This window comes from Sander lucioperca, chromosome 12 (assembly GCF_008315115.2).
Source record: "Sander lucioperca isolate FBNREF2018 chromosome 12, SLUC_FBN_1.2, whole genome shotgun sequence".
Classification (NCBI taxonomy): domain Eukaryota; kingdom Metazoa; phylum Chordata; class Actinopteri; order Perciformes; family Percidae; genus Sander; species Sander lucioperca.
The window spans coordinates 18,177,549-18,204,785 of NC_050184.1; the positions used below are offsets into that span (position 1 = coordinate 18,177,549).

At 41.4% G+C, this 27,237-nt stretch overlaps 1 protein-coding gene across 2 annotated transcripts in view; it reads left to right on the plus strand.

The window, feature by feature from the left end:
• The first annotated feature begins 1,788 nt into the window (after positions 1 to 1,788).
• The window catches only part of LOC116039113, a 26,227-nt gene continuing 778 nt past the window's right edge, over positions 1,789 to 27,237 (plus strand). The window contains exons 1-26 of one of the 2 annotated variants that reach the window (XM_031283890.2): positions 1,789 to 1,847; positions 4,830 to 4,972; positions 5,167 to 5,312; positions 5,614 to 5,770; positions 6,469 to 7,967; positions 8,685 to 8,834; positions 10,802 to 10,900; positions 11,718 to 11,919; positions 12,052 to 12,114; positions 12,788 to 12,882; positions 13,019 to 13,156; positions 13,545 to 13,652; positions 13,783 to 13,924; positions 14,776 to 15,270; positions 16,127 to 16,171; positions 16,431 to 16,510; positions 17,409 to 17,521; positions 17,639 to 17,822; positions 18,283 to 18,367; positions 18,581 to 18,726; positions 19,322 to 19,412; positions 20,082 to 20,230; positions 20,414 to 20,499; positions 20,745 to 20,814; positions 21,384 to 21,505; positions 26,827 to 27,237. The exon at positions 26,827 to 27,237 is cut by the window's right edge and continues 778 nt beyond it. In XM_031283890.2, the coding sequence (XP_031139750.1) occupies positions 4,846 to 4,972; positions 5,167 to 5,312; positions 5,614 to 5,770; positions 6,469 to 7,967; positions 8,685 to 8,834; positions 10,802 to 10,900; positions 11,718 to 11,919; positions 12,052 to 12,114; positions 12,788 to 12,882; positions 13,019 to 13,156; positions 13,545 to 13,652; positions 13,783 to 13,924; positions 14,776 to 15,270; positions 16,127 to 16,171; positions 16,431 to 16,510; positions 17,409 to 17,521; positions 17,639 to 17,822; positions 18,283 to 18,367; positions 18,581 to 18,726; positions 19,322 to 19,412; positions 20,082 to 20,230; positions 20,414 to 20,499; positions 20,745 to 20,814; positions 21,384 to 21,505; positions 26,827 to 27,052 (4,818 nt within the window). In that variant the 5' untranslated portion in view covers positions 1,789 to 1,847; positions 4,830 to 4,845 and the 3' untranslated portion in view covers positions 27,053 to 27,237. Of the gene's footprint in view, positions 1,848 to 2,832; positions 3,039 to 4,829; positions 4,973 to 5,166; positions 5,313 to 5,613; positions 5,771 to 6,468; positions 7,968 to 8,684; positions 8,835 to 10,801; positions 10,901 to 11,717; positions 11,920 to 12,051; positions 12,115 to 12,787; positions 12,883 to 13,018; positions 13,157 to 13,544; positions 13,653 to 13,782; positions 13,925 to 14,775; positions 15,271 to 16,126; positions 16,172 to 16,430; positions 16,511 to 17,408; positions 17,522 to 17,638; positions 17,823 to 18,282; positions 18,368 to 18,580; positions 18,727 to 19,321; positions 19,413 to 20,081; positions 20,231 to 20,413; positions 20,500 to 20,744; positions 20,815 to 21,383; positions 21,506 to 26,826 lie in introns of those variants that run through there. The other variant, XM_031283889.2, reaches the window with a different exon arrangement.

Sequence of the window (27,237 nt, forward strand, 5' to 3'; positions counted from 1 at the left end):
CTTCCACGTGTCCTGTGTCACATATTAATCCACTGGTCTCTTTCAGTAGTTACTCTCAGAGGCAAAAAGTCTGTAAAGGTTAACCCCCTAACCCTAATCCTCTTATTATTGTTTAGTGTCTCCATTAATCCATATATTAAATGATAACAGTAATGACACATTCACATACCTTCTTCATAAAGTAATGTCTTGACATAGCGTGTCTGAGCAACTGTCGAAAAATCCCCAAACGTATTATAAAGACCTGACAATGGCTGGAATTTGACATGATAAATAACTGAAGGCTAATTCTTTAGTGACTCATAAAATTAACTTAATCCAATAACTACAATAATATTATCTGCTTGTTGATGCTGGTTCCCTTTCTGATCGACTAAATGGAATCCACACAAAAAAAGGCTCTGTAATGAAAAGACTGCTTATTCATCTTTTGGTTAATAAGACAGCAGGCAGCTTGTTGTCGTCTTAACATAAGTGGGACAATGTCAAGATTAATGAGTCTTCTCCATTAACCCTTGTGTTTGACCCATTTTCAAAGTTTTTTATATCAGAAATATAGGTTTCTTACAACTAAATTGCCACAAAAAATAACTTGGATGCATGCATGTTGTATGGAAGACAGACAACATTCTTCGCAGGTAAAATTAATGATTATTTCCATAGAATTTGGGGTGTTTTATTCAATTTCATAGCATTTGAAAAATGTTTTAAATGGTTTTAAAACAGTATCGTGACTAAACTTTGACATAAACCAGTCTGTGATTCACTCAACATCCTCTGATCTGAACTATTCTCATACTCAAAAATTAGGTATAATGTCATTTAAATTAGGGTTATTGACCATGAATAAAAGAAAGCGTTGAAAAAAGTGATAAAATCATCAAAAATAGTAACAAAAATGTCAGGGAAAGCACCAAAAAAAGTTAATTTTGAATTTTGACCTGGAAGGACAACAAGTTAATGGTCGACATGATTGGGTTAGAAAATAAAGAATTTGGGACAATGTGATGAAGATGAAAGAGTAATTCTACTTTAGTGTGTTTTTCACATCCATATTTTAAACTGAATGTAAATACCATGGAGGATGGTTTTTAACGACATTTGTCCCAACAATTAGAATATCAGTTTTGTCCTTGTTTAGAAAGGAAGCTCTTAATGAGCCAAGAACTGTTATTTCCAATCAATATGACGGCCAGTGTGGTATATCTCCATATCTATCATAGACTGTATAGTCTATCTATGGTATATGTATGCGGTTAGCAACCTAAAACTGGCTTCAAAAGCTACCCAGGAGATCTAGCTAACAGTAGCATACTTAGCTCCGAAAGCTAAACGCATGATGACTAACGTTAGCTAGTAATGTTGTTGCATTTGTAGGTAACGTTATTTATAATTGTATGTGTATATTTCAATCTTACAATTACAATATTGTTATCAATATATTACCATTGCACTGAAAATTGCACTATTCCTTCCCTCTCTTCAACTGTTATTGTATATTTTTTGTAAATGTGTACATTCTATTGTATTGTTATACTGCATAATTAACAGTAGGTTTCTATATATTATTACTGCCCTTTCTGTTTTTATTCTTTATGTGAGTGTTGTACTTTGAGAGCAAAGATTAACATGAGTCAAATTCCGTGTTTATTTACGCAAACCTGGCCAATAAAGTTGATTCTAACTAACGTTAGCTACGTTATTATCGCCATCACCTAGCTAGCTAACTGGCTAGCCTATGTTAGCTGAGATGGGTATCGAGGGGTGGGTTTACGGGTTGTGGGGGGTGGGGGAGTCTGATACTGGTAACGTTACTTTAAATACTCACAAGGACTGAAGCAGAGAGGGTGAGTACACGGGTTTTTCTGAATATCCTTGCCAAATAATTTAACGCTATAACTCAAAATTCCCTATTGTTTGTAAAAGACATGTTGGTGAACTCAACTGTACATCATAACAAGTCACAAACCCGCCGTGGGCTCTAAAGTTACGTTAGCTTAGCTACGTTTTAGCTTGCGTTGTGGAGCCGCGCCGGCTGTAACGTTAGCTACTCTTTCACCAACACATGTAGCTACATCGTTGGGATTTAAATCAAGATAACTAGCTAAGCTTCTGAAAAAAATCCAGTATGAGTTCTTTCTGAAATAAAATCACATAAGTTAACCTAAACACAAATATTTTTCTAGCTATAAACAAGCAAGTTAGTGAATGATAAACATCGTAAATACAACATATTTAGAACATGTTTTAGGTAGCGAAATCGTAAAATAGACATGAAAATATAGTAAAAAGAAGCTAGACGTAATTTAATTCAGACAGGAGTGTAACTTTACATAGTTGTATCATGGTTTGGGCGCTGTTGACCTGTTTGTATCTGTTGACTATAGAAAGTTCGGGAAATCGACTTGTATGTATACAGTATTTTGTCATGATGACATTATTACCAGGGATTCAACATGCTTGTTCTTCAACATTGTTCCTAACTGGGTGTTTATGTGGTATTGTTTGGACCCGACATCGCATTGCTTCCCCTCCAGTAAAACGTCCCATCATGGCGTCTCTTGCTGCTAACAGCTGATTTGAGCTCAGATTTCTTGTTGCGTTCTAGAACAATGGATGTATTAAGAATAGAGAACGTCTAGAACGAGAATGTCCTGAATCCATCGCTTCTATTGGTCCAAATGCTTCTATTGTGATTTGTGTAGAGACCGTTCAGCCAATGGGTGTATTAGGTTGCGTTCTAGAACGAGAATGTCCTGAATCCGTCGCTTCTATTGGTCCAAATGCTACCCGCTCTAGTATGTGTAGAGACCGTTCACCCAATAGGTTCATCCATGGTAGAGACACAAAAACGGTTGCGGCCAGGGCGCATCGCGTCATACTCTCAAAGCCTCCGGAGGAGAACACAGTCGGCGCCACAATATGCAACTACGTGCTGTAAAGCTAACAAAATACACGCAGCTAGCTGAAACATTAGATTTAAGCATGTCAAAGGAATATTTTATAACCATTTGTCTACCAGAGCGGACAAGTTAGCTGTAAGTAAGCTCATGTTGGCAAGTTAAGACTTGTAAACATCCACACTCCACTCTAACACACGAATCATATCAAAATGCTTTAGCTTAACGTTAACTTACAGACATATAGTTAACGTCAGCCTAAAACTGGCACTTAGATATTTGACTTGGAAACATGTTTGCTGCACGCGTAACGTTAGGTTAGTGTCAGGATCCCACACGTCTTCTGTTCATTCTGCTGGTTGCTCTGGATCCACTTTTGTCTTCCTAAAAGCTACGTTTTTCGGTCTGACAGCTAGTAAAGAACGTAGTTATGGATTCTTCAACATGTTGACAGTACATCCAACTACGCAGCAACAACTTTCATTCACATGCATTCTTATTGTTTGCTAGCAGACGGAATATGCGAGGAGGTTGTTCTCTTGTTAATGGTGTTAATGTTAATGGTGATCGGAGAGAGGTTTTCTCCTCCGGGAGGGGGTACCGGTAGTACATTTGTTTAGGCTAATTTGGAAACGCAGTTGCTTAAATGTTTCCTACTAGTTTGAACTTGTGTTGTGTTCGCAGTCATTCCATTGTGAGCTACAAATGATAAGAAGTAACGTTACAGTTAGTTGCTTTCTTGGTCATTGTAAAGGCTGTGAGAAGAAATGAATTTGCTTTTTAAATTTTACTTCTAATTCTCATTCTTAACACAAGGACAGCTCGAATTATCAGGTTGTTGACTAAAGGGAGTAAAATAAAATGAAGCACAGCGCCAAATCCCGACTTCTTTAGTAGTAGCTTGCTTTTCATCAGTTGAAACTGAGATGAACGGCACTTTGACGCAACCTGAAAGCAGCATTTTCGCGGGAAAAGGAAAAGCCCATACAGTTAGTGAGCATGCGCAGGCTGTTAGAGAATTGTTTGTTGTGTGACAGGGATTCGTGGCTAGTTCTGAGCAGTGCTGCTTTTAAGTGTCACTGTGGCCCATTTTTTGTAAATGCACAGTGTAATTGTTTATGATTAACAGTTTTTATTTTTATTTAAACACGACACACAAAACATACAATTTGCAACATGAACATACCCCCCCTCCCCAAAAAAAACCATACAACAAAATAGACAATCTACAAACCAAGTGAACATATGTATAAATGACAACACCACAAGCCCAGCATACATGCCTCTCTCCAGCACCAAGCTTCTTAGAGCCCACCAGACTGATGAAATACGTTCCCCATGTTCTAGTGGCGATGGCACCCCTTCTTTCCTCCATCTCTCTGGCTGTCATTGAACTAGTCTGGACCCAGCTTCTTACGTGCTTATCCATTGCACGTAGGTTTGACGCATCTCCCAGAACAAATCATCTTGGGTCCCTGCAATCTGACATAGATTATCATGTATCCCCAGGTTCTGCATAAGCATAGCATAATACCCAGAAGCCTCATGACCTTTTCCATATTTCAACAACACCTTATTTAAACTTTCTGGTGCTGTAGGGGCTGAAGATCTGGATCCATAATTCCCTACTAACCGATGGTGAAGTTACAAATATCTGAAAAATGGAGTCCTAAGGATTCCAAATTGCTGTACCACATCCTCAAAGGACTTCAATACACCACAGAGAAACTGCACAGTGTCATTCAAAGTACATCCTTAATGTTTTCTGTGTCCTAAACGCTACCTGGGTTTTTTTTCTCCGTGTAAGGAAATCCAAAGAAAGAGGTTGAAGAATGTGACTTCTAAGTCAGACTTGTTGATTTGTTTAGTAATGGATCAGTGTTTGTCTGACTCTTAAGTAAATATATATTTCCGTGGTGTTTTTGCAAGTCCATCCCTGTAGGAGATGGACCTGAACGTGGCAGTGAATGTAACTGTGAGTAGCATTGGGCGGCCCAACCTTTATGAGCTGCTGGCATGGCTCAATGAAAGTCTACAGACGGGCTTCACCAAGATTGGGCAGGTATGCACAGGTAGGTCAGCGTGCATTTCTTCACCGTGTGAATGGAACCTCAACAAACGATCATGAGCTATGCTGTTATTGTGGATATGTTTGTGCATAGTTTGGCTCTGTTGAGGATGGGTGCTCTTTTTCACATCACCTGGCTGCATTTTATTGAGTGTGTGTGTGTGGTGTGTGTGTGTGTGTGTGTGTGTGTGTGTCCAGGTGCAGCCTATTGCCAGCTGATGGACTGGTTGTTTCCGCAGACCGTGGACCTCTCCAGGGTCCGGTTCCAAAGCAACGACATGGTGGACATTATTCACAACTACAGTTTACTGCAAGCTGCATTCAGAAAACTCGGAGTGTTGCGAGTGAGTATTGTAGCAAAAGTATCACATTTTCTCAGTATGTTGTGAACAATAAATCAGCCAGATATTAGCTCATTGTATATAGATATATTGGTATGAGTGTTCATGTTGGCTGATAAATCACAGTATAGAAGTGCTTTAGTTTAGAAATGCTGCATCTACACAGTTTGTCACCCTGCGAGCACTACCACGTTTTTGGTTCAACTGTAAAGTGTTGCACTCAGCACATATGTTGGTCAAAGTGAATTGACTGATGGCTATAAACCCAGTATGAGACTTCAACGGGCCTCTCTCCTCTCTCCAGCACATCCCCGTCAAGGATTTGATGGAGAGGAACTCTAAAGTGGCTGTGACCTTCCTGCACTGGTTCAAGGTGTTCTTTGACAGGAACAACAACAAGGGCAGGGAGTACCATGCCTTGGAGGCCAGAGGTGGACAGAGTATGGTTCCTGCTGACTCAGGTGGGAGCACTGTGTGTTGATGGATGAAGAACTGGCACCTCTCAGAGACCCTCCAGCTCCCAAGCCAAGTCCCTACAGACTAAGCTTATGCAACCCACAACGTACTGCTGCGTCGCTTCAGGATTTCCCCAGCTACAAAGCAAAAAAAAATGAGTGGCGTTAAAAGGAATTTGCGTTAACTCGTTATTATCGCGTTATTTTTCACAGCCCTAAAATATAGTATAACAGTTGTCTCTGGGACTGGACCAACACTTTGAACATTGCATTAACATAGGGCTCTATCGGCGCATGTTTTAATACGCACAGAGATATAAAATGCAGTTTGTTTACCCTATTAAGAGTGCTGTAATAAACCTATTGCTTAATTATTATTAACTTGTGCACAAAAAGTGGAGTCAGTTTCATAAATCATGAAACACTGAATGAGACAATTGTAAGCTGTTGAGGAGATTGATGTCAACATATTACATATTACAAATTAAAACAAATAGGAAATTTCATGCACCAGTTGCTAAATATTGCGCAAGCATTTGTCACTCTTTCTGTAACAGTCTTGTAATGTCTCATGAAAGCCAAAATGAACATTTATGTAACAGAGACGGATGTCTTGTGTTTACTTTAACAGAGATATGAAGCCAGCAGCATTACATGTTCCATGTCTGAAAAGCACTATTAATGTCTTTTTACTCCCTTTACAGATGGGCATTCCTCCCAGACCCCTCCTCAGAAACTGGAGATAATTGTGAAGATGGAGGGCAAAGCGGTGGAAGAACCAAAAAAAGATAAAGTGACGGAGAGTTTGAACAAAAACACAGAAGTGATAGTAGTGATATCTGATGATGATGATGTAATGGAAGTGACAGATGCGAAGGTGGAGCAGAAAACAGAGAAAATGGAGACAGCCGTGAAAGAAGAGGCACCGAAGAAGGTGGAGCAAGAAGTAGCAGTGGACAAAGGAAATGAAGGGACCCGTTATAGTTTGTTGCACTTCATCAGAAGATACTGCGATGAGAATGTGGGCGCAAACTTCAATACAAGTAGAGAGAGTCAGGTTTCTGCCATCTTGAGTCCAGCCCACCCTCTAGACATCATTAAGGCCTGCTCCAGCACGCCGTACTGCCTCTACCTGTACGTGGGCGTAGAGCTGGGTGGAGGACAGAACACGGGTGTTGTCCTGGTTGGCTACATGGACCAGAGGTCAGGGGTCAGTGTGGTGAAGCCGCTGCTCACTCTGCAGATGAGTGTTGATCCACAAAGCTCAGCGGACACTGACGCCATCACAGACACACCCGCTGCAGATACCGATGCACAGCATCTGATTGAGACGCTGAAAAAACGTGGCTTTCCTTTGTTCAACATTGTTGCGTTTTACTGTAACGCTCCACACCCAGGGGTGAGCCAGGTGTTTGTTTCTCGCTTTCAGGCTTTCAACCCTAGGTTAGTATCACTCTGCGGCCTCCCTGGGATGGCAGCCAGAGCATGCCAGGCCGGACTTTTGGCTTCCTTTGGTTGCGTGGTTGACCTGGTTAGAGACATCCACTATCACTACTACACTTGTCCCCAGGTCCGTAGGTGTCTCAAAGAGCTATTTGCTGATGCAGAGTCTTATAACCCATCCCATCCTATATCTGCACAGTGTTTGTTTATCATTCATGCTGTGCAAAAGATGGCCAGCTGCTGGAGGCTTTTAGTGGACTATTACAAGTCACTAATGAAAGCACAGGATGTTGACCAGATCAGAACCCGGCTGATGGATGCTAAGGTCAAACTGCGATTCATGTTTCTTGCCTCCATTTTGGACCCCCTGCGAGCTCTCCAAGAATATCAGCAGGGTGATGCAGCGGCCGTATCTGGGGAGCTCCAGCTGGCCTCCATGCTGGTCCACTCCTACGCAACCAGTCTCTTTCGGCCCTCTGTCGCCGAGCACTTCCTCAGGAAGCGAGATCCGCATCTCCTTCAAAATAGGACGGAGATGCTCCCCGTAGCAGAGGTGCACGTGGGTGCTCCTGCCATAGAATTCATGTGGGCCACTGCCGTCGTGGATCTGGGGGAACAGGAGAGGTTGGACTTCCTGGAGGATGCAGCGACCTTCTATAAAGCAACACTCCAGAGTTTAGTAGAGAGTCTGCCCGAGCATCTTGGAGAAGTGGCACTGAGGAATGTCGACCAAGTGCTGAAACATCCCGACAATATCAATGTAAGAAGATTTACTTCAATTTATTTTCCCATTGGATGTAATGTCGATTCAATTAGGGAAATTTCAGTCACAATACCGACTTTGCTTGGATATGAAAGAGATTCTCAGAGAATGCTGTAAAGTGTACAAAGACCCTTCTAACCTGGTGTATTCTTAAAATTATGAATGTTGACGTTAAACCCCAAAGCACAAAACAGAATGTACTTTTATTTCACATGAACACACTACAGCAGTCAACACAATAAAGTGCACTCTTCAGACTCTACAGTCAGGGAGTTTTGAGTGTTTTTGATGTGCAGAGGGTGTGATGCAGAGGTGCTATACTGAAAGACATCTGTAATAAAGGCCATTCCCTCGCCAAAATGTCTCCTAACTTTGGAGCATTATTTATTATGACATTAAATCCTTGGATTGTCTAGTTTCATATGATAGCAATATCTTCTCTCTAGCTTTAAAACATCGATCTTGGGATTTAAGGAATCAATATCGTATCATTCAAAAGAAGATTGATTTGAATCGGAAAATTGTTTTTTTTAAACAAATGCAGCCCTAGACTTAATAGAGCTATAGCTTAATAATTGTTGAATCTGCATTTGGTAGATTTTATGTTTTAATGCTTTGTTTTGAAATGTAAAAAATGTAAACCTGTGATGTCTCTATGCTTAACTTAATCTAATCTGTATATTACTTCTCATGATATCTGTGTTTTCTCTTCAGCGTTATAAATTGTCCAGCCAAGCGCTGTCAGAGATGAGTGTACAGCTGGGTCTGTTTTCTGCTGGGTCTGTAGGGAGCCATCCCCTGGACCGCGACTACTTCAGCTTCTTTAAAAGAGTAAAGGAGGAACGGAGTCATTGCTGGGCAAAGGTAAACTGACAACACAATGGATCAAGGTTGCCCAGCGGTTACGGAATGAGTAGAAGATGTTGTGCACGTGCAGTAGCTCATGAACAAGAAAAAGATGACCTTATTATTAGGGTTGGATACCGTTTGGATTTTTACGATTCCGATTCCTAAACCGATTCTTGAAAAACTGAAAAATGACATCAAAGAAAGGCTCTTTTATGGAGTTTTTTTTAAAATTGAAAATTATTTAAATTTAACAATATATTAACGTTTTAAAGTACTTAAATATATAATAAGTAAACCTAAGTCAGCTAATAATAATAATACTAATGTATACTTTATTAATCCCGCAAGGGGAAATTACAATACCTAACACATAACTACAATAATTTAACAAATAACAGTTACACTATTACCAAGTAAGAACTAAATAAATGTTGTTGAGTTGGTATGCCAACCAGCTTCAAACTTTAGCAGTTCTTTTGCTGAAAAATGACCATATTTGCCTTCTCTGGTGAGATACTACACCTCTCCTGACTTATGGCATGTCCTGCACAGGAGAAACCTCTCTCAGGTGGTGTCCAAGAGGCCTGGACACACAGGGAGGAGTTTGAAAGGGCAGACAATACCACCAGGCTCCAGGGTCTTGTTCTGAACGATAGACTAGCAGAGCGTAATATGTTTACTAGCGATCACATGCAGTGAATGGTTAATATGCCTATACGTCCGTTTTGGTGAGCCCAGAGGGAAAATATGCCATTTAAAAAGTAGCCTACATTTACGATAGCTAGCTAACAATAGACTACAGAGAATGTGTGATATTTTTACGTCCGTTTCGGCGCGTTTACAAAAAGCCGTCTATCAGCTGTGATTGTAGAGTGCACGTCGGGGGAATAGCGCAGACACGCGCTTCACACCGCGAGTCGCGAGCGGGCACGTGCGCCACTCGGCGTAAAAAGGGAGAAAGAAAAGAGTCTGCCGCTGTCTGGAGCGACAGAGGGAAAATATTTCAGTCGGAACCAAAATGAGGAACCGAAATTTGCCTTCTAATCCGGTCCGAATACTACCGTTTGCGTAGGAACCGGTTCCATAGTGGAACCGGGTTTCGGTACCCAACCCTACTTATTAGAAATGTACCCACCTAATCTCTGAGTGACAACACATTTTCTGAATAGTTTTTGTTTGTTTTAATTTTTCTGTTTTACTGTTATTCAGAGGCTTAAAGTGCTCATATTATGCTCATTTTCCAGGTTCATAATTGTATTTAGAGGTTGTACCAGAATAGGTTTACATGGTTTAGTTTTCAGAAAACATCATATTTTTGTTGTACTGCACATTGCTGCAGCTCCTCTTTTCACCCTGTGTGTTGAGCTCTCTGTTTTAGCTACAGAGTGAGACCTCTCACTTCTGTTATATCTTTGTTGAGAGTCGCACATGCTCAGTAGCTAGGTCAGGACTACTAGCCAGTCAGAAGCAGAGTATGAGGGCATGCCCTGACAGTAGCTAGGTAAGGACTACTAGCCAGTCAGAAGCAGAGTATGAGGGCGTGCCCAGACAGTAGCTAGGTAAGGACTACTAGCCAGTCAGAAGCAGAGTATGAGGGCGTGTCCTGACAGTACCTAGGTAAGGACTACTAGCCAGTCAGAAGCAGAGTATGAGGACGTGTCATGCTAGCAGCTAGGTGAGCATTATAACGTGTGTTCCAAAGTGACCACGTTTGTCTCTGAAGTAAAGGCTGGACTACAATAGAGCTGTTTAGAGCAGTTTGTGAACAGTGTTTTCTGTTGGAGATGGTAAGTCCCTTTGGGGGGGACTTTGGGCTTTTCACTTCGTAAACCTATAATGTGCACAACAAAGATATATATAACCCAATAAAGGAAAGGGGAAAAGCCAAAAAGCATATATGAACACTTTGAGTAGTGTAGATAAAGTGGTCGTTCAGTAGCTATCAAACTTCATTCCAAGAGTTGCTCGTGTTGTCTCTACAGATGTTGCCTGCCATGAGGCCCCACTCTGCTCTGCAGAGACTTTTCCTTGACATCCTGGCTCTACCAAGCTCTCTTCACAGGACACAGGTGTTTGCTAAGGTGAGTGCTAAAAGCAAAACCTGTTAAGGAAGTTGACTGGTTAATGTACCAATAACATGGTGCTGTATTCAGAAAGAATCTTCATTCACCACTAGACCACTAAAGTTGGTTTTCCATTAGCAAAAGTTGTCGATAGTACCTGGGGTCTCATTTATAAACGTGGCGTACGCACAAAACGGGGCTGAAAATGTGCGTACGCCACTACCCACACAAAGGTTATTTATAAAAAACAAACTTGACAGCAGAATGTGCGGTCTTCCACGCAAACTCTGACCCATGCGTACGCACAGGAGCCAATGGGAATTGGCGACGCAGATGGTGAGGTGGTGAACTTTATCACTAAGGCTTGTTTGGATATAATATATAGTTCTGTTAAATCTTATCATCTCTGGTATATCAAAGCTGTCCCCGAGAGCTGTAATGCCTGCTGTTTTGGACGGTATTATTAATATAAGTAGTCTATAGATCAGGTTTCCACACACTGAGCAAGAACAGGCCGAAATTAAACTTAGCACAAAAAGTAAGGACATTTGTGTTTGGTAGATTATTTCTCTGTGGTAACAATGCTTTTTAGCAATAAATCTTATACCGTTGGAAAGCCTGTTTAGCTCCCTTACAAATGGTGCCCCATTTGTAAGGAACATGCATGTGTGGGATGAGCAGCAGCGCTGAGTATGTGGGTTGCGCCCATGAAAAATTTGCCAAATCTTCTCTGCCAATGCCAAACAGCTTATTCTGCCATTGACTCGTTGTGTGTGTCTGTGTGTCTGTGTGTGTGTGTTTTTTTTCTTCCTGTCTTCAATGTGTGTTCATCAAGGCTCTTCGTACCAGCAAGGAAACCTCCAGAGCACGTTGGCCAGGAATACTTGGCATAAGGAAACCTGTCCAGGCCGACTATGGTGGCGATAAGAAAGTAGTGAAGAAAGAAGGGATTTCATCAGAGGACAGTGACGATGGTGAGGCCAAACCCAAAAGCTGCAGCTCTATGGAGGACTCCGACTACACAGACAATTCTTCTGGTAAGACTGTCAGCTGTGCGCTGTGAAAGCATAGCACACTATGTTTCTAATTAACCAATGAAGTAAAGCTAACAGTAATTCCAAATCTTTTGGATAATAATAACCAATGTGAGTGTTTTCTATTTTCATCAGATGTGGTTGATGTCACTGAAGAGTCCAAAAAATGCCTGACCAACAGTCTAATCAAATCAAAAAGTAAGAAATGTGGACTATTGTTAATAACAACACTATCTGACTCTCTGTTACTGGGGATTATGTTGAAAGTTTCTCATTTATTAAAAGCATTTAAACTGAACTTTGTGTTGTATTGGTTGTAAACAGTAGCCAAGTCCTTCTCCTTAAATGCACTTCATCCATGACCGTGGTCTTCATAAGCTGGAGACACTGTATCCTGTAATACGAGCCCTGCCTTCCAGTATCCATACTACCATACTATTTAAGATGTCAGGAAACTATTTAGTATGTCCCGATACATAGTATGTCAAATGCAGCATGTCAAAACTACCAGGAAGTCCTACTGCATCTGGTCAGATTTTGCAGTATGCAAGCCAGCATGCTTTTCTGGCTTTTTTGACCCACAATCCTTTGCACAGCCTAAATGAGCAACAGGGTCAAAGTTCAGGGGGCAATGTTCTGAAGAAGAAGTATGTCCATGCTACGGGCATGCAACAGTACATATTGTACTTTTTAAGGACAGCCGCAGTATGTACTAAAAGTTAAAAAAAGTACGAGGTTTTGTCATTCAGCTATGATGTTAATACATTTAGGAATACAATCATAACTAGAGTTGCTTCAAGTTAAAAGCCTTCACATTACTTTAAAAACCTGTTTATTTCTATTTGCTATGTGTATGAAGAGTGTTTTTCAGGTGGGAGAACTCGGCAGGTCCAGGTGGTCCAGGTCTCAGATGATGATGACCGAGGGATTTCACCAAGCACACCAACCAACTCCACAGAACTGCTGGTAACCTGCTGCTGCACCTTTACATCTACTAATAAGTGTTATTAAAGCTGCATTCATCCCTTCAAACATTCTCATTCTAAAGAGTGTGAAAACACATCTTTTGTACTTAAGTTGCCATCCTGTCTGTGTTGTATAGGATGTGATGGGGGAGCTGGTCTGGGGTCAGCCGGAGGGCTTCTCTCTCTGGCCAGCCATCATCATACCCTTCAGGGAAGAGATCCAACATCCAAAGAGCCGGATGGTAGAGTGGTACGGTCAGAACATGTCCTCTCAGGTGAGTCACGTGGGACCGTTGACACAGGAAATAATCATGGACAGAAATGCTTCATAGTCAAGGTGATATTGACCCATGTTTACCACTGGGTTCCTGGGTTTGGTACCAGATGAAGTACAGTGAAGACACCGACTATATATTGATATTAATATGAAGGCTTGAACCACTGAAAACATGATCACAATGACAGCTTTTTAAAACATATTTCTGATGAAATTTGTCACGATTTTGTTACAATTTGTTGTGTAATATGTTCTTGCTTGTTGAGTTTGGGATTGAAATTTGTCCAACGCCTACAAATTGCCATCCCTAATTTGAATTTACTGTTACATATATTAATATTCTTATATCCATGCTCTGATTCTATGCTTCTCGGCTCTGAATCCAGGTCAGATTGCAGGCTCTGAAACCGTTGGCTGCCTTCGCCCAGCACTTCTGTTCCAACTCCTTCGCCATCCTCGTTACCTACCGAGAAGCCATCTTCTTGTGCTTGCAGGTCTGAGTGTGTCTCTGTGTTTTCTCTGATCAACATAACTTACCAACATGTCTGTAGGGTCACATTTGGCACAGAAATAGCAAGGGTTCACATGATGCTCCTGCTCAAGTCTATATCTGTGTGTTATCAGGAGGCAGCTCTACGTTGTAAGAAGCCGTTTTCTGCATGTGTTGAGGACCGAGATGAGCTGCTGAAACAGATGTTAGACTGGGCATTTGGAGGCTTTCAACCCACTGGGCCAGACGGACTCAAACCAACGGCTGCCACAAACAGTAGATATACACATATGATTTGATTAGATTTACTCATTATATCTTATATCATTATATGACTGCGGTGGGTAAAATGAGTCTTTCTCAAAGGTAAACTCAGAGGTACTCAACAGAATTGAAGCATTAATATATATCTATGTCACTGCTTTTGTTGTATATTAAATACACATTTCTCGATTGCATTATAGAGAGCAGAAGTCTAAAGGCTGGCCTGTTCCACTTCTATAATTTAATGAAGTTCAACATTTCATCATTTCTGATGATACTATTAGCCCTGTTCCTCCTGGTTCACTAGCACTGTAAAAGGTGCTCATTCATTTCAGAATATGGTCAAATAAATGAGCATCTGTTACAGCATTTCTATTAGACGTTGAAACGGTTTTGTAACAGGTAATTTGTTAACATGCAAAAACCACAGCCAGTTTGACCATGTGGCTCAACAGTGGAATTACAACTTGAGAGACGTCTGTAAATCAGTGGATACTTTTTTTTTTTAGCGTCACAACCCCCGTGAAATGACTTGTTTCACAATGTGTATTTGATCCTTCTGGTGTGATAACATTTAGAAAGTCTAGAAGAGCCTCACGTGAAATAATTGAATCCCTTTTCAAGCCAACGAAGGGTTAAACAGGAAGTTCCTCCTCAGGCGGTGGAGGATATTGCAGAAGCAGCTATCAGCCGGCTAATATAATATGCAGAAGTGAACTTTTTTTGACTTTTTAAAAACGTTTTTAGCTCTCATAGGACTTAACCGGGCCCCACCTTGAACGCTGTATCTAGGTCTTATTATACATCCATGCGTGACCCCCTTTGTACATAACGTTAACTGTGTGTGATTGTCTCCTGTCCAGGTGCTACCAAAACCAACAAAAGACCAAAAGTGAAGCAGAAACTCTTCCCGAAGACCAACTCCTCCCATTCCCCCATCAGATCCTTGATGAGCAGCCAGAGCAACTTCGAGCTGAAAGAAGTGTCGGTCTCTCTTAACAGGTTGTCGTCTCAAAGAGCTGGAGGTGGGAAAACATGGGAAGCATGGGAAGAAGAAGGTGACTCCCCTAAAGGAGCCCCGAAGGAGAAGGGATCCCGAGTAGGATTGGCAGCAGAGAAGGGAGGGTGGGACGGAGAGAGAGATGACTGGGGAAGAGGGTGGGAGAAGGCCAAAGGAGTGGGGAAAGGGAAGGGTAAGGGAGGGAAGCTTCAGAAGAAGAAAAACTGTCTGTCCGATGGATTTGACGATGACGTGTCACCTGACTTTGTGCCGCAAAAGAGGAGGACCTACACCAAATCTTACAATAAGGTCCAACAGACGACCAGCGATTACACCCAGCCGGACCAAAAACTCCGAGGTACCAAACAGAATTTTAACTCTTGAATTTGAATGAAGAGTTCATTCCAATCTGAGTAATTTAGAATTTTCAAATGATGAATCAAATCAGAAAATGGTTCACAAGTTTGCAAATATAGCACGTGGATGTGTGTAAGGTGCTTTTGGAGTACAAAGCAGCTACAAGCTTGTTTCACAACTGATTCACTAAATTAGGTTGCAACTTCAAAATTTAAAGGGATAGTTGAGATGTTTGTTCAGTGTGGTTGTATGAGCTACTTCTCCAGAGTCAGTGTGTTAGCTACAGTAGATGGGGGTCAGCACTCCCCCAGTTTGGAGAAGCAGGCAGGAGTACCGACACAGAAGATAAGCAATGTCCTGCTGTTTTAGACACCTAAAAACCTCTATATCAGTTTAAGCGTGTCCTATATTTAGAATATTTTCACAGCTTTCCCTTGCTGTCAGACAGCTCTTTACGACGGGGAACTGAAGCTGTTATCTCTGCTCTCTTCAAAGACACCACACTCCTTTGACACAAACAGTCAGATTTTTTCGACCAAATAATGGGTCGTACGCTTTCTCAGTTGGTTACAGGGTTCAGTTACTAGGTCACAACTCTACGTAAGAACTAGTTTGTGTGGTGCAAAATAGTTTAATTTAGTAATGTGTAAATATTCACTTTGTAAAGTGTTGAGTTATAAACAGGCTACATTTGATCTGAAGAACAGCCTGTGCAACTGGCTGCATTTTATTGCCAGCTTGGAATTTGTGCAAAGTAAAATGTTGCATTTGAAAAAAAAACACAATGACAAATAAGAAATAATGACCAATATTAGAATGATACTTTACTTTAAAGTCATTGGTTTCTCTACTTGCAGAGGAGACTATTCGTAGGATCATGGACATGAAGCTGGACATTGAAGGTGAGTGTTCAGGCATGTTTGATTTCATTTTAATCATAAATATTTGATTTTGTAGTGGTGAAATGATCAGTCAGGTGATGAGTGGCTGTGTGCTTTACATGTGAAATGCTAATGCTCCAGTCAAATGATTTGTAAGTTTGTTAAAAAAAAACAACATAAAAGCATACCATTTTCTGGAACTCAAATAGCATTTTGTGCTTGTAGATAACGTCCCTTGGTCAGTAAGTCCTTAATATCTGTGTTTGTGTTTGGTCTGCAGGCTTCTGTTTGTGTTGTGGAACTGAAGACGTTGAGATATCCCACCCTCTGTTTCAAGGCAGCCTCTGCTTGGAGTGTAAAGTAAGGACTCACCAACTTCTCCTTATGGTACAACCAGCAGTGACCAACAGTCCTCCTCATTCCTCAGTGCACTGGGAAAACTATTAAATGATTAGTTTGGAGTTTCTGATGCCAGTAAAGATTGTTGGGATTGACAATAAAAAAAGACAACATTAAAGGGATAGTCTGCAGTGTAGTGTAGTTGTATGAGCTACTTCTCCAGAGTCAGTGTGTTAGCTACAGTAGATGGGGGTCGGCACTCCCCCAGTTTGGAGAAGCAGGCAGGAGTACTGACATGGAAGCTAAGCAATGTCCTGCTGTGGATGTTATCTCTGCTCTCATCAAAGCTGCCAGACTCCTTTGACAAAAACTGTAATTTTGCCTCGCACAACACGGGAGTTGCTGGTCTACCACTTCCGCCTTTGTTTAGTTTGTTTGTTAGTTTTGTTAGTTCCTAACCCTTTAAAACACCAAAGTCTCACAATAACACCAACAAACCAACCAATTTAGGCAGCGGTAGACCATCATCTCCCGTGTTCTGCGAGGTAAAATGACTGTTTGTGTCAAAGGAGTGTGGTGTCTTTGAAGAGAGCAGAGATAACAGCTTCAGTTCCCCGTCGTAAAGAGCTGTCTGACACCAAGCTGAAAATATTTTGAATATAGCGTCCACTTAAACTGATATAGATTTTTCTTAGATGTCTAAAAAGCGTTTACCTGCGGCCCCCGTCCACAGCAGGACATTGCTTAGCTTCCGTGTCGCCATCTACTGTAGCTAATAGACTGACTATGGAGAAGTAGCTCCCCCAACCACCCTTGATCTGATCTATCCCTTTAAGCTCAACAGTGTATTTCCTCCTGTGCTATAAGTCTGTTAAACCTCCCCTCACCCTTGGCTGTGATGCTGTCTGTGTCCCTGTAGAATAACTTAACAGAAACGCTGTATCGTTACGATGAAGATGGATATCAGTCCTACTGTACCATCTGCTGCTATGGACTGGAGGTCATACTGTGTGGCAACGATAGCTGCTGCAGGTTTGTCTGTTTGACTCTTTCTCTACTTTTTTAATTAAGCTTCGAGGTCCGTTTTCTTTCATTTGTTTAACTGTTAGTCTACCTCCGTCCTCCTCGTCTCTTCCTCTACATTTGCAGATGTTATTGCACCGACTGTCTCAACATCCTTGTCGGTCAGGGGACGTTTGATGCCTTGAAGCTGCTGGACCCGTGGATCTGCTACTTGTGTCAGCCTCATCGCCCCCACGGTGCTCTGATCCCCAGAGAGGACTGGAGCGTCCGCGTTCAGGACTTGTTCGCCAACAACAGCGCCATGGAGTTTGTGAGTGATCAACAGATACTTTTAACTACTTTCATAACTGCAAATTCAAGGGGAAACTTGGTGCATTTGTCGTCGTCGTTTGACCGTTTGTAGACGTAACAAGTTGATCAAATGTGGCTTGAGTTGAGCCATAATCACACAGCTTGGATGTATGAATCCTAGTAAGTAAGAAGTCTTGAATGACATTTTTTGATTTAATATTAATTGATTGTCAAAATAGTTGATCAACAAATGAAGCTGGAGTGGAACTTTAGCTATAAATGAAGGTCTGTTACGTTCAAGGCCTTGCTGATCACCAGCAGGGAAAGCTCTCTGTAGTACAATTTAGTAGTAAGGGCAGTTTGCTTTGCAGACACAAGTCCAACACAAATACACACAATACATCATACAAATACACGTTTCCCTTTCTGAGGAGTCCCACTGACTCAGTTCCTACATTGTTGTTGGTTTTTCTTTTTAGGAGCCTCACCGTGTTTATCCGTCCATCCCTGCAAACCAGCGCAGACCAATCCGAGTTCTCTCCCTGTTTGATGGCATAGCAACAGGTGAGAACACACCTGGGCCCGTTTCTCAGCAGTAATCACCTTAAGATGCTTTTGGGAAACAAGGCATTTTTCTGCTCTTCTAAACCGCTGTGACCTAACACATACTAATTAGGATTATACTGTATATCTGTTTAAAAATAGATTGTTTTGGGGGTCTGTTAGAGGCTTATAGTAGGTATATGTCTGTGTGTGTGTGTGTGTGTGTTTCTTTAGGCTGCCTGGTGCTGAAGGATCTCGGCTTTAAAGTAGAGAAATACGTTGCCTCGGAGGTTTGCGAGGATTCGATTTCCGTGGCGACCGTTGGCCACGATGGGAAGATCATCCACGTTGGTGACGTCCGGTTCATCACCGAGGAACACGTACGTTCTGTTTCCATTCCTCCCTTACACCCTTACACCCTAGGAGTGGAATGGTTTACACATGGTTCAGTTCAGTGCGTTTTGGTACAGCGTATTGCCAATTTCAGATAAAAAAGTTAACTGTTTGCCTCAACATAATCCTGGCTAAGAACATAAGGAACATGAAGACTTGTTCAGTGTCAAATCTTTATCAGAAGAATAGGTTTTTCTGTTTAGTGCAAACAGAAATGCAGCCTTGTTAGTTTTATATAAAAATAATATGGTAATACTTTACTTGAAGGTATCTACATAAGACACATGAACCCTAACCATAACTCGTCATGACAAAAAGCGAATGACACGAATGACAGTGTCATGTCACTCTTATGTAGATACCTTCAAGTAAAGTGTAACCTATAATATTTTAGACTAAGGCCATCAACTCGACTTTTTTTAAACAACAGCATCCTGTTCCAGTGGATGGAAATATTAGTTTTTTCACTTGAAATGAAAAGCATATGGCTGTTTTTTTCATCAGCCACTGTGTTATTAAGGAGGAGGAGAGTGGGCTCAACTCTGAACTAAATCCGCTCCTTGTTCCTCTTTGACGATCCAGATGGAGCAGTGGGGTCCGTTTGATCTGCTGATCGGTGGCAGCCCCTGTAACGACCTCTCCATGGTCAACCCCTTCAGAAAAGGCCTCTACGGTACGCAACTGTGTTGTACACCTGTATGTCAGCTTTAAGGCCTCTGAGCAGCCACACACATGTTGGGAGTTCTTCTGGCTGACTAGACCTCTGCTCAGGTTGAAGGTGGGCTGGAACTTTGATGGGAATTCATTACGTCACAAGTTTCATCTACCAATAAGAATGATGAAGGTGTTATTTGTTCCCGCCCTAAGAGGTGCAACAGAGCTTACAGGAGGCTCAGGAAGATGTCAATCAATCAGTCTATACACCCACACACAGTCCTGGGAAGAGGGCTAATCAGCCAGAATAACTGAAAACACCTGTGTGGGAGTCCAGGGCCTTTAAATGGATTATTGTCAACTAAGTCACTAAATCACTACATTTCTAATGGTTGTTCAGACAAAGGGGAACCGTTTGTAGACGTTGATCAAATCAAATAACCAAAAGGAGATCATCATCAGTACCTGATTCAGTTTTAACAGATGAATTTAGGGTGAATATAACTGGCCATCATATCTAAGTTTACATCTAACTCAGTGTGTCACATTAACACACATGTTTTCATACATTGTACATATTCTTCATACTGTGAACTACATTGTCCAACTTTCAAGATTGTGTGTATTAGTGTTAGAAACTAGTATGAAGATGGTCTTCTTTGCTGCAATTCCCTCCTCTGTTGGGCAGAGGGCACTGGCAGGCTGTTCTTTGAGTTCTACCGCATCCTTCAGCTGCTGAAGCCCAAAGAGGAAGACCCCAGGCCCTTCTTCTGGCTGTTTGAGAACGTGGTCTTCATGAACACGCACGACCGAGTCAACATCTGCCGCTTCCTCGAGGTTCGCCCCTTCAGCTTCTCTTTGCTTTGACCTTAAGGGGTCCTCTCTTTTTTTTATCCTTTTGCGTTTTCCTCTCCTCTTCTCTCTCCTCCTCCCTTCCTCGTTCCTCTGCTGTTTGTCTCTGCCCAACATGTTTTAAACTCGGAGAGAATGACCGTCGCTGCTGTCTAATTCTTTTGACAGTGCAACCCGGTGCTGGTGGATGCCGTCAAAGTCAGCCCTGCTCACAGACGGCGATACTTCTGGGGAAACATCCCGGGGATGAGCAGGTGAGACGCTCAAATAAACAGGAATTAAAAGGCTTAAATTACTCAGCACTCATAATATGTTGTGTTGTAATCCTTTCAATGATCGACGATCCAATATCATCGTTGCAAAGTCAAAATAACAATACGTATAATGTTTAAGATGCAGCTTTATTTTGAAATTCCAACTTGTTCCTACTGTTTGTTTTTTTTTAAATAAAAGCATAAAATAAAGTTTGCCTGTGTGTTTGCTGTTCATCTCCCATCAGGCCCATTATAGCATCCCAGAATGACAAGCTGGATCTCCAGGCCTGCTTAGAGATCGGCCGAGAAGCCCGGGTCAGTGACTGAGCCTGCTGGTTGACTTCTATTCACTTCTTTACAGTCCCTCCAAGTGACCTCATTAATGTGCCTTTAGGATTACAGTTAGGGCTGGGACGATATGCTTTTGACCCGATTCGATTCTTTCCCGATACGTGGGCGACCGATTGGATTTGTATTGTGATATTCATTTAAGTATTGGGATTTACTTTTCCTTCTTTGCTATATTGCTAGAGACAACATATCATGAGACATTTCTAAAAACTAGTAGTTTTCTAAGAAGAATGACATCACATGTCAGTCTGACATGTATTGACTTTGTAAAGAAGAACATAACATGGATTATGGATGGATAATCTCGGTTTTGCTGATAACAGATATTATGCAGTAATGTCGGCGGTACTGTAGAAACAGAACAAATTTAGGTCAATCATTGGTTAAAAAAAATAATATTGATTTTAGGGAAAAGAATCGATTTTAAAAACCCTTGAAAAAAAGAAAACAAATCACAATACATATGATTTTAGATTTTAATCCCAATGTTGATTAAGGTCTGACTAATCCCTGGCTCTATGTTTCTGTTCCAGGTCGCCAAGGTCAGGACCATCACCACCAATCCTAACTCTCTGAAGCAGGGCAAAAGCTCTTCTCTGCTGCCCGTCCTCCACAACGGCAAAGAGGACAACCTCTGGATCACCGAACTGGAAAAGTAGGTGTGCGTGCGTGTGTGTGTGTGTGTGTGTGTGTGTGTGCGTGCGTGCAGTATCTTGCAATGTAGTATATAAGAATTTTACCATATATAAAAAAAAAAAAAACTCTTTCTAACATAAAAAATACAGGTATACATAATTTGTGTGGCACCACATCAGCAAATAGCATTATGGCATTTCAACAGAAGAAAAAAAAGTCCCAGTGACACGCTGAGCCCCACCTCACCTTATTTCTTAAATTTAACTATTAGTTTAGTTTAGTTACATATATACTGTATAATAAAATTAAAATAACAGATAAATTAAAGCTGCAAGCAGCGATGAACGGGCCCTCGCCTTCTTGCAGTCGGGGGTGCTGACAGACGCAACATCACATGTAGACCACACATTCTAAGTTTCATGTAAATCAGAATAACTTTTGCCAAGATACAACCGTTCATGTTTTAACAGCCACCTACAGGAAGTTATTCCTCCATAACTTGCACATTGTTTTAGCTATCAAAATTCTTTTGATAGCTTTTAGTCACGAGGGTCCACCGAATCTATATCCAAGTTTTCGTGCAGATTGGACTCACGGCCCAGGAGGAGTTAGACAAAGTAGGTTTCCCATATATCGCGATGTGGCTAATTAATAAAAACATTTTTAACAGCGCCGTCTAATGGCCGATTCACTCTAGATTTGGTATGGGTAAGATACGCAACTTCCTGTTTTGACAGCCCCCTACAGGAAGTTGGTCCTCTGTAACTTGTGCATTGTGTTAGCTTTCAAAATTCTTTTGATAACTTTTTGTCATGAGGGTCCACTGAGTCTCCGTGTACATTTTTGTGCAGATGGGACTCACGCTCTAGGAGGAGTTAAAAAAAGTAGGTTTCGCTCAAAGCGAATTTGCTAATTAATTAAAAAAATGAAAACAGCGCCATCTAAACGCTGATTGACGCCATATTTGGCACACAGCCTCATTGGCACATGAGGAACAACTGTTCTAAGTTTTGTGTTCATCGGAATAGCCGTTGGCAAGATACAACCGTTCCTGTTTCGACACCCACCTACAGGAAGTTGGTCCTCTGTAACTTGCGCATTGTTTTAGCTATTAAAATTCTTTTGATAGCTTTTTGTCAGGAGGGTCCTCCGAGTCTATATGCCAGTTTTCGTGCCGATCGGACTCACGCCCCAGGAGTAGTTAGACAGAGTAGGTTTCCCATATATCAATATTTTGCTGATTAATTAAAAAAAATTAAAACGGCGCCATCTAATGGCCGATTGACACTAAGTTTGGCACAGATGCTACACCGGCCATGACGAACAACATTGTCAAGTTTCGGGGCAATCGAAATAATTGTTGCCAAGATAACGCAAATTCCTGTTTAGACAGGAAATTGCTGTAACTTGCGCATTTTTTCAACTATCAAAATTCTCTGGATAACTTTTCGTCATGAGGGTCAACAGATACTACCTGCAAAGATTCAAGAAGATTGAAATCACGGCCTGGGACGAGTTCGAAAGAATGTAAAACACATGAAAAATGAATAATTAAAAAGGGCCGCCTTCCGGTTGGGCGGAGCTAATGAAGGTAAATGGGAAATATGTCCGCAATGATTACAGCAATATGGGTATTAAAACTGGTGAAGATCGGAGCAACTATGTCCAAGCTAAGGCCTTCCAGGCATTAGGGGGCGCTATGGAGCTCACTTACAGGTTTGGGCCAAATGGCTGTACAGTCTCACAAAGCTCCCAGGTGTTTACGTGGGCGCCAATTTTTGTGAGTTTTCGTATATATTGAGGCTGTCAAAAATGTGCCCAAGTGCTAAAACCAATTAGGGGGCGCTATAGAGCAACCATACCACTCCCAAGCCTAAATGTGAATTCAGATGAAAGAGTTTACTATTGTGCACATGGCTGCAAAATCTTGAGAGTTTTCGTGCATCCTAAAGTCCTCAAACAAGTGTTCGTAAAATGAAGATTTTTACACGAAAACCAATATTTCGGAAATTATAAAATTTTGTAATTTTTTCTAAAAATAGCATCATGGACTTGAAGATGAGACCTATGTTCCCTCAAAAGTTGGTATATTAACTTATTACTTTTGTCCAAGTTAGGGGGCGCTATGGAGCCCCCTGGCAACGCCCGAGCCCAATCACTACAGAACTTTGCAATTTTCACCAGTTGTGACGTGTGCAAATTTTTGTGAGTTTTCGTGCATGCTAACCCCCTCAAAAACGCGATCCTTCGCACTTTCAGTGCAAGGCACCGTTGGGGCCTTGCACTTTCGTGCTCGGGCCCTAATAAGAACCTTCAAAAAAACGTTTCTGGTCCTACCCCCTTTTTCTATTGTTATCCTTTAGTTAAATACAAAGCAATTTGATGCATACATACACCGTATATATCTACCTACCTACACTCACATAAACACATGCATACACATAGACACACATGCATACACATAGACACACATGCATACACATAGACACACATGCATACACATAGACATACATGCATACACATAGACATACATGCATACACATAGACACACATGCATACACATAGACACACATGCATACACATAGACACACATGCATACACATAGACACACATGCATACACATAGACACACATGCATACACATAGACACACATGCATACACATAGACACACATGCATACACATAGACACACATGCATACACATAGACACACATGCATACACATAGACATACATGCATACACATAGACACACATGCATGCACATAGACACACATGCATACACATAGACACACATGCATACACATGCATGCACATAGACACACATGCATACACATAGACACACATGCATACACATAGACACACATGCATACACATAGACACACATGCATACACATAGACACACATGCATACACATAGACATACATGCATACACATAGACATACATGCATGCACATAGACATACATGCATGCACATAGACATACATGCATGCACATAGACACACATGCATACACATACACACATGCATACACATAGACACACATGCATACACATAGACACACATGCATACACATAGACATACATGCATACACATAGACACACATGCATACACATAGACATACATGCATACACATAGACACACATGCATGCACATAGACACACATGCATACACATAGACACACATGCATACACATGCATGCACATAGACACACATGCATACACATAGACACACATGCATACACATAGACATACATGCATGCACATAGACACACATGCATACACATACACACATGCATACACATAGACATACATGCATACACATAGACACACATGCATACACATAGACACACATGCATACACATAGACATACATGCATGCACATAGACACACATGCATACACATAGACACACATGCATACACATAGACACACATGCATACACATAGACACACATGCATACACATAGACACACATGCATACACATAGACATACATGCATACACATAGACACACATGCATGCACATAGACACACATGCATACACATAGACACACATGCATACACATGCATGCACATAGACACACATGCATACACATAGACACACATGCATACACATAGACACACATGCATGCACATAGACACACATGCATACACATAGACACACATGCATACACATAGACATACATGCATACACATAGACATACATGCATGCACATAGACATACATGCATGCACATAGACACACATGCATACACATACACACATGCATACACATGCATGCACATAGACACACATGCATACACATAGACACACATGCATACACATAGACACACATGCATGCACATAGACACACATGCATACACATAGACACACATGCATACACATAGACATACATGCATACACATAGACATACATGCATGCACATAGACATACATGCATGCACATAGACACACATGCATACACATACACACATGCATACACATAGACACACATGCATACACATAGACATACATGCATACACATAGACATACATGCATACACATAGACACATGCATGCACATAGACACACATGCATACACATAGACACACATGCATACACATAGACACACATGCATACACATAGACATACATGCATACACATAGACACACATGCATACACATAGACATACATGCATACACATAGACACACATGCATGCACATAGACACACATGCATACACATAGACACACATGCATACACATGCATGCACATAGACACACATGCATACACATAGACACACATGCATACACATAGACATACATGCATGCACATAGACACACATGCATACACATACACACATGCATACACATAGACACACATGCATACACATAGACACACATGCATACACATAGACACACATGCATACACATAGACATACATGCATACACATAGACACACATGCATACACATAGACATACATGCATACACATAGACACACATGCATACACATAGACATACATGCATACACATAGACACACATACATATACACACATGCATACACATAGACACACATACATATACACACATGCATACACATAGGCACACATACATATACACACATGCATACACATAGACACACATACATACACATAGACACACATGCATACACATAGACACACATGCATACACATAGACACACATACATATACACACATGCATACACATAGACACACATACATACACATAGACACACATGCATGCACATAGACACACATGCATGCACATAGACACACATGCATGCACATAGACACACATGCATACACATAGACACACATGCATGCACATAGACACACATGCATGCACATAGACACACATGCATGCACATAGACACACATGCATACACATAGACACACATGCATGCACATAGACACACATGCATACACATAGACATACATGCATACACATAGACACACATGTATACACACACACATTTGCACATTTCTTTTTTTCTTTTCCATCTATCTTGTTCGTTTCCATCTATCTATATCAAACCGAATAATAACCCATCCAAACTAGACTTAGTATATAAGCCCAGGAACCATACAGTCAGTATACCCCTATTTAACCCTAACCCTATACCTGCAACTAGCGATTATTTTCATAAATTTTTTCAATTAATCGTTTGGTTTATAAAACTTCAGAAAAATATAAAGAATTCCAGTATCTTAGAGCTCAAGGTGTCTTCAAATGTCTGCCCAAAACCTAAACTACTTAAAAGAAAACAAGCAGAAATTGCCTCTCCCGAAGCTGGAGCAGAGACACATACACCGTATAACACACATGTGCCTTGTCCTTTATTCTTCCCCAGGATCTTTGGTTTCCCCAAACATTACACCGACGTGAGGAACATGAACCGGCAGCAGAGGCAGAAGGTGCTGGGGAAGGCGTGGAGTGTGCCGGTCATCCGTCACCTCTTCGCTCCCCTCAAGGACTATTTTGCCTGTGAGGAGCTGCCTCCTTTAAGCACGTCCGCCACCTCCTCCTCCACCTCCCCGTCCTCCCCTGCCTCTCCAGAACTGCAGCAGCTGAGATAAGGGAGGCTGGGAATGTTTGGTACATGTGTTTGTGTGGAGGTTGGTTTTTTTCCCACCACTCTTTGAATGAGAACTCGGTGGAGCAGGCCTTTGTGGATCACTGCCACGGGGACACGTCGAGTGTCTTGGATCGTGTCACGTATGCTGTTTGTCTGCACAGCCGACAGTCACTTTGGCCTCCAAAG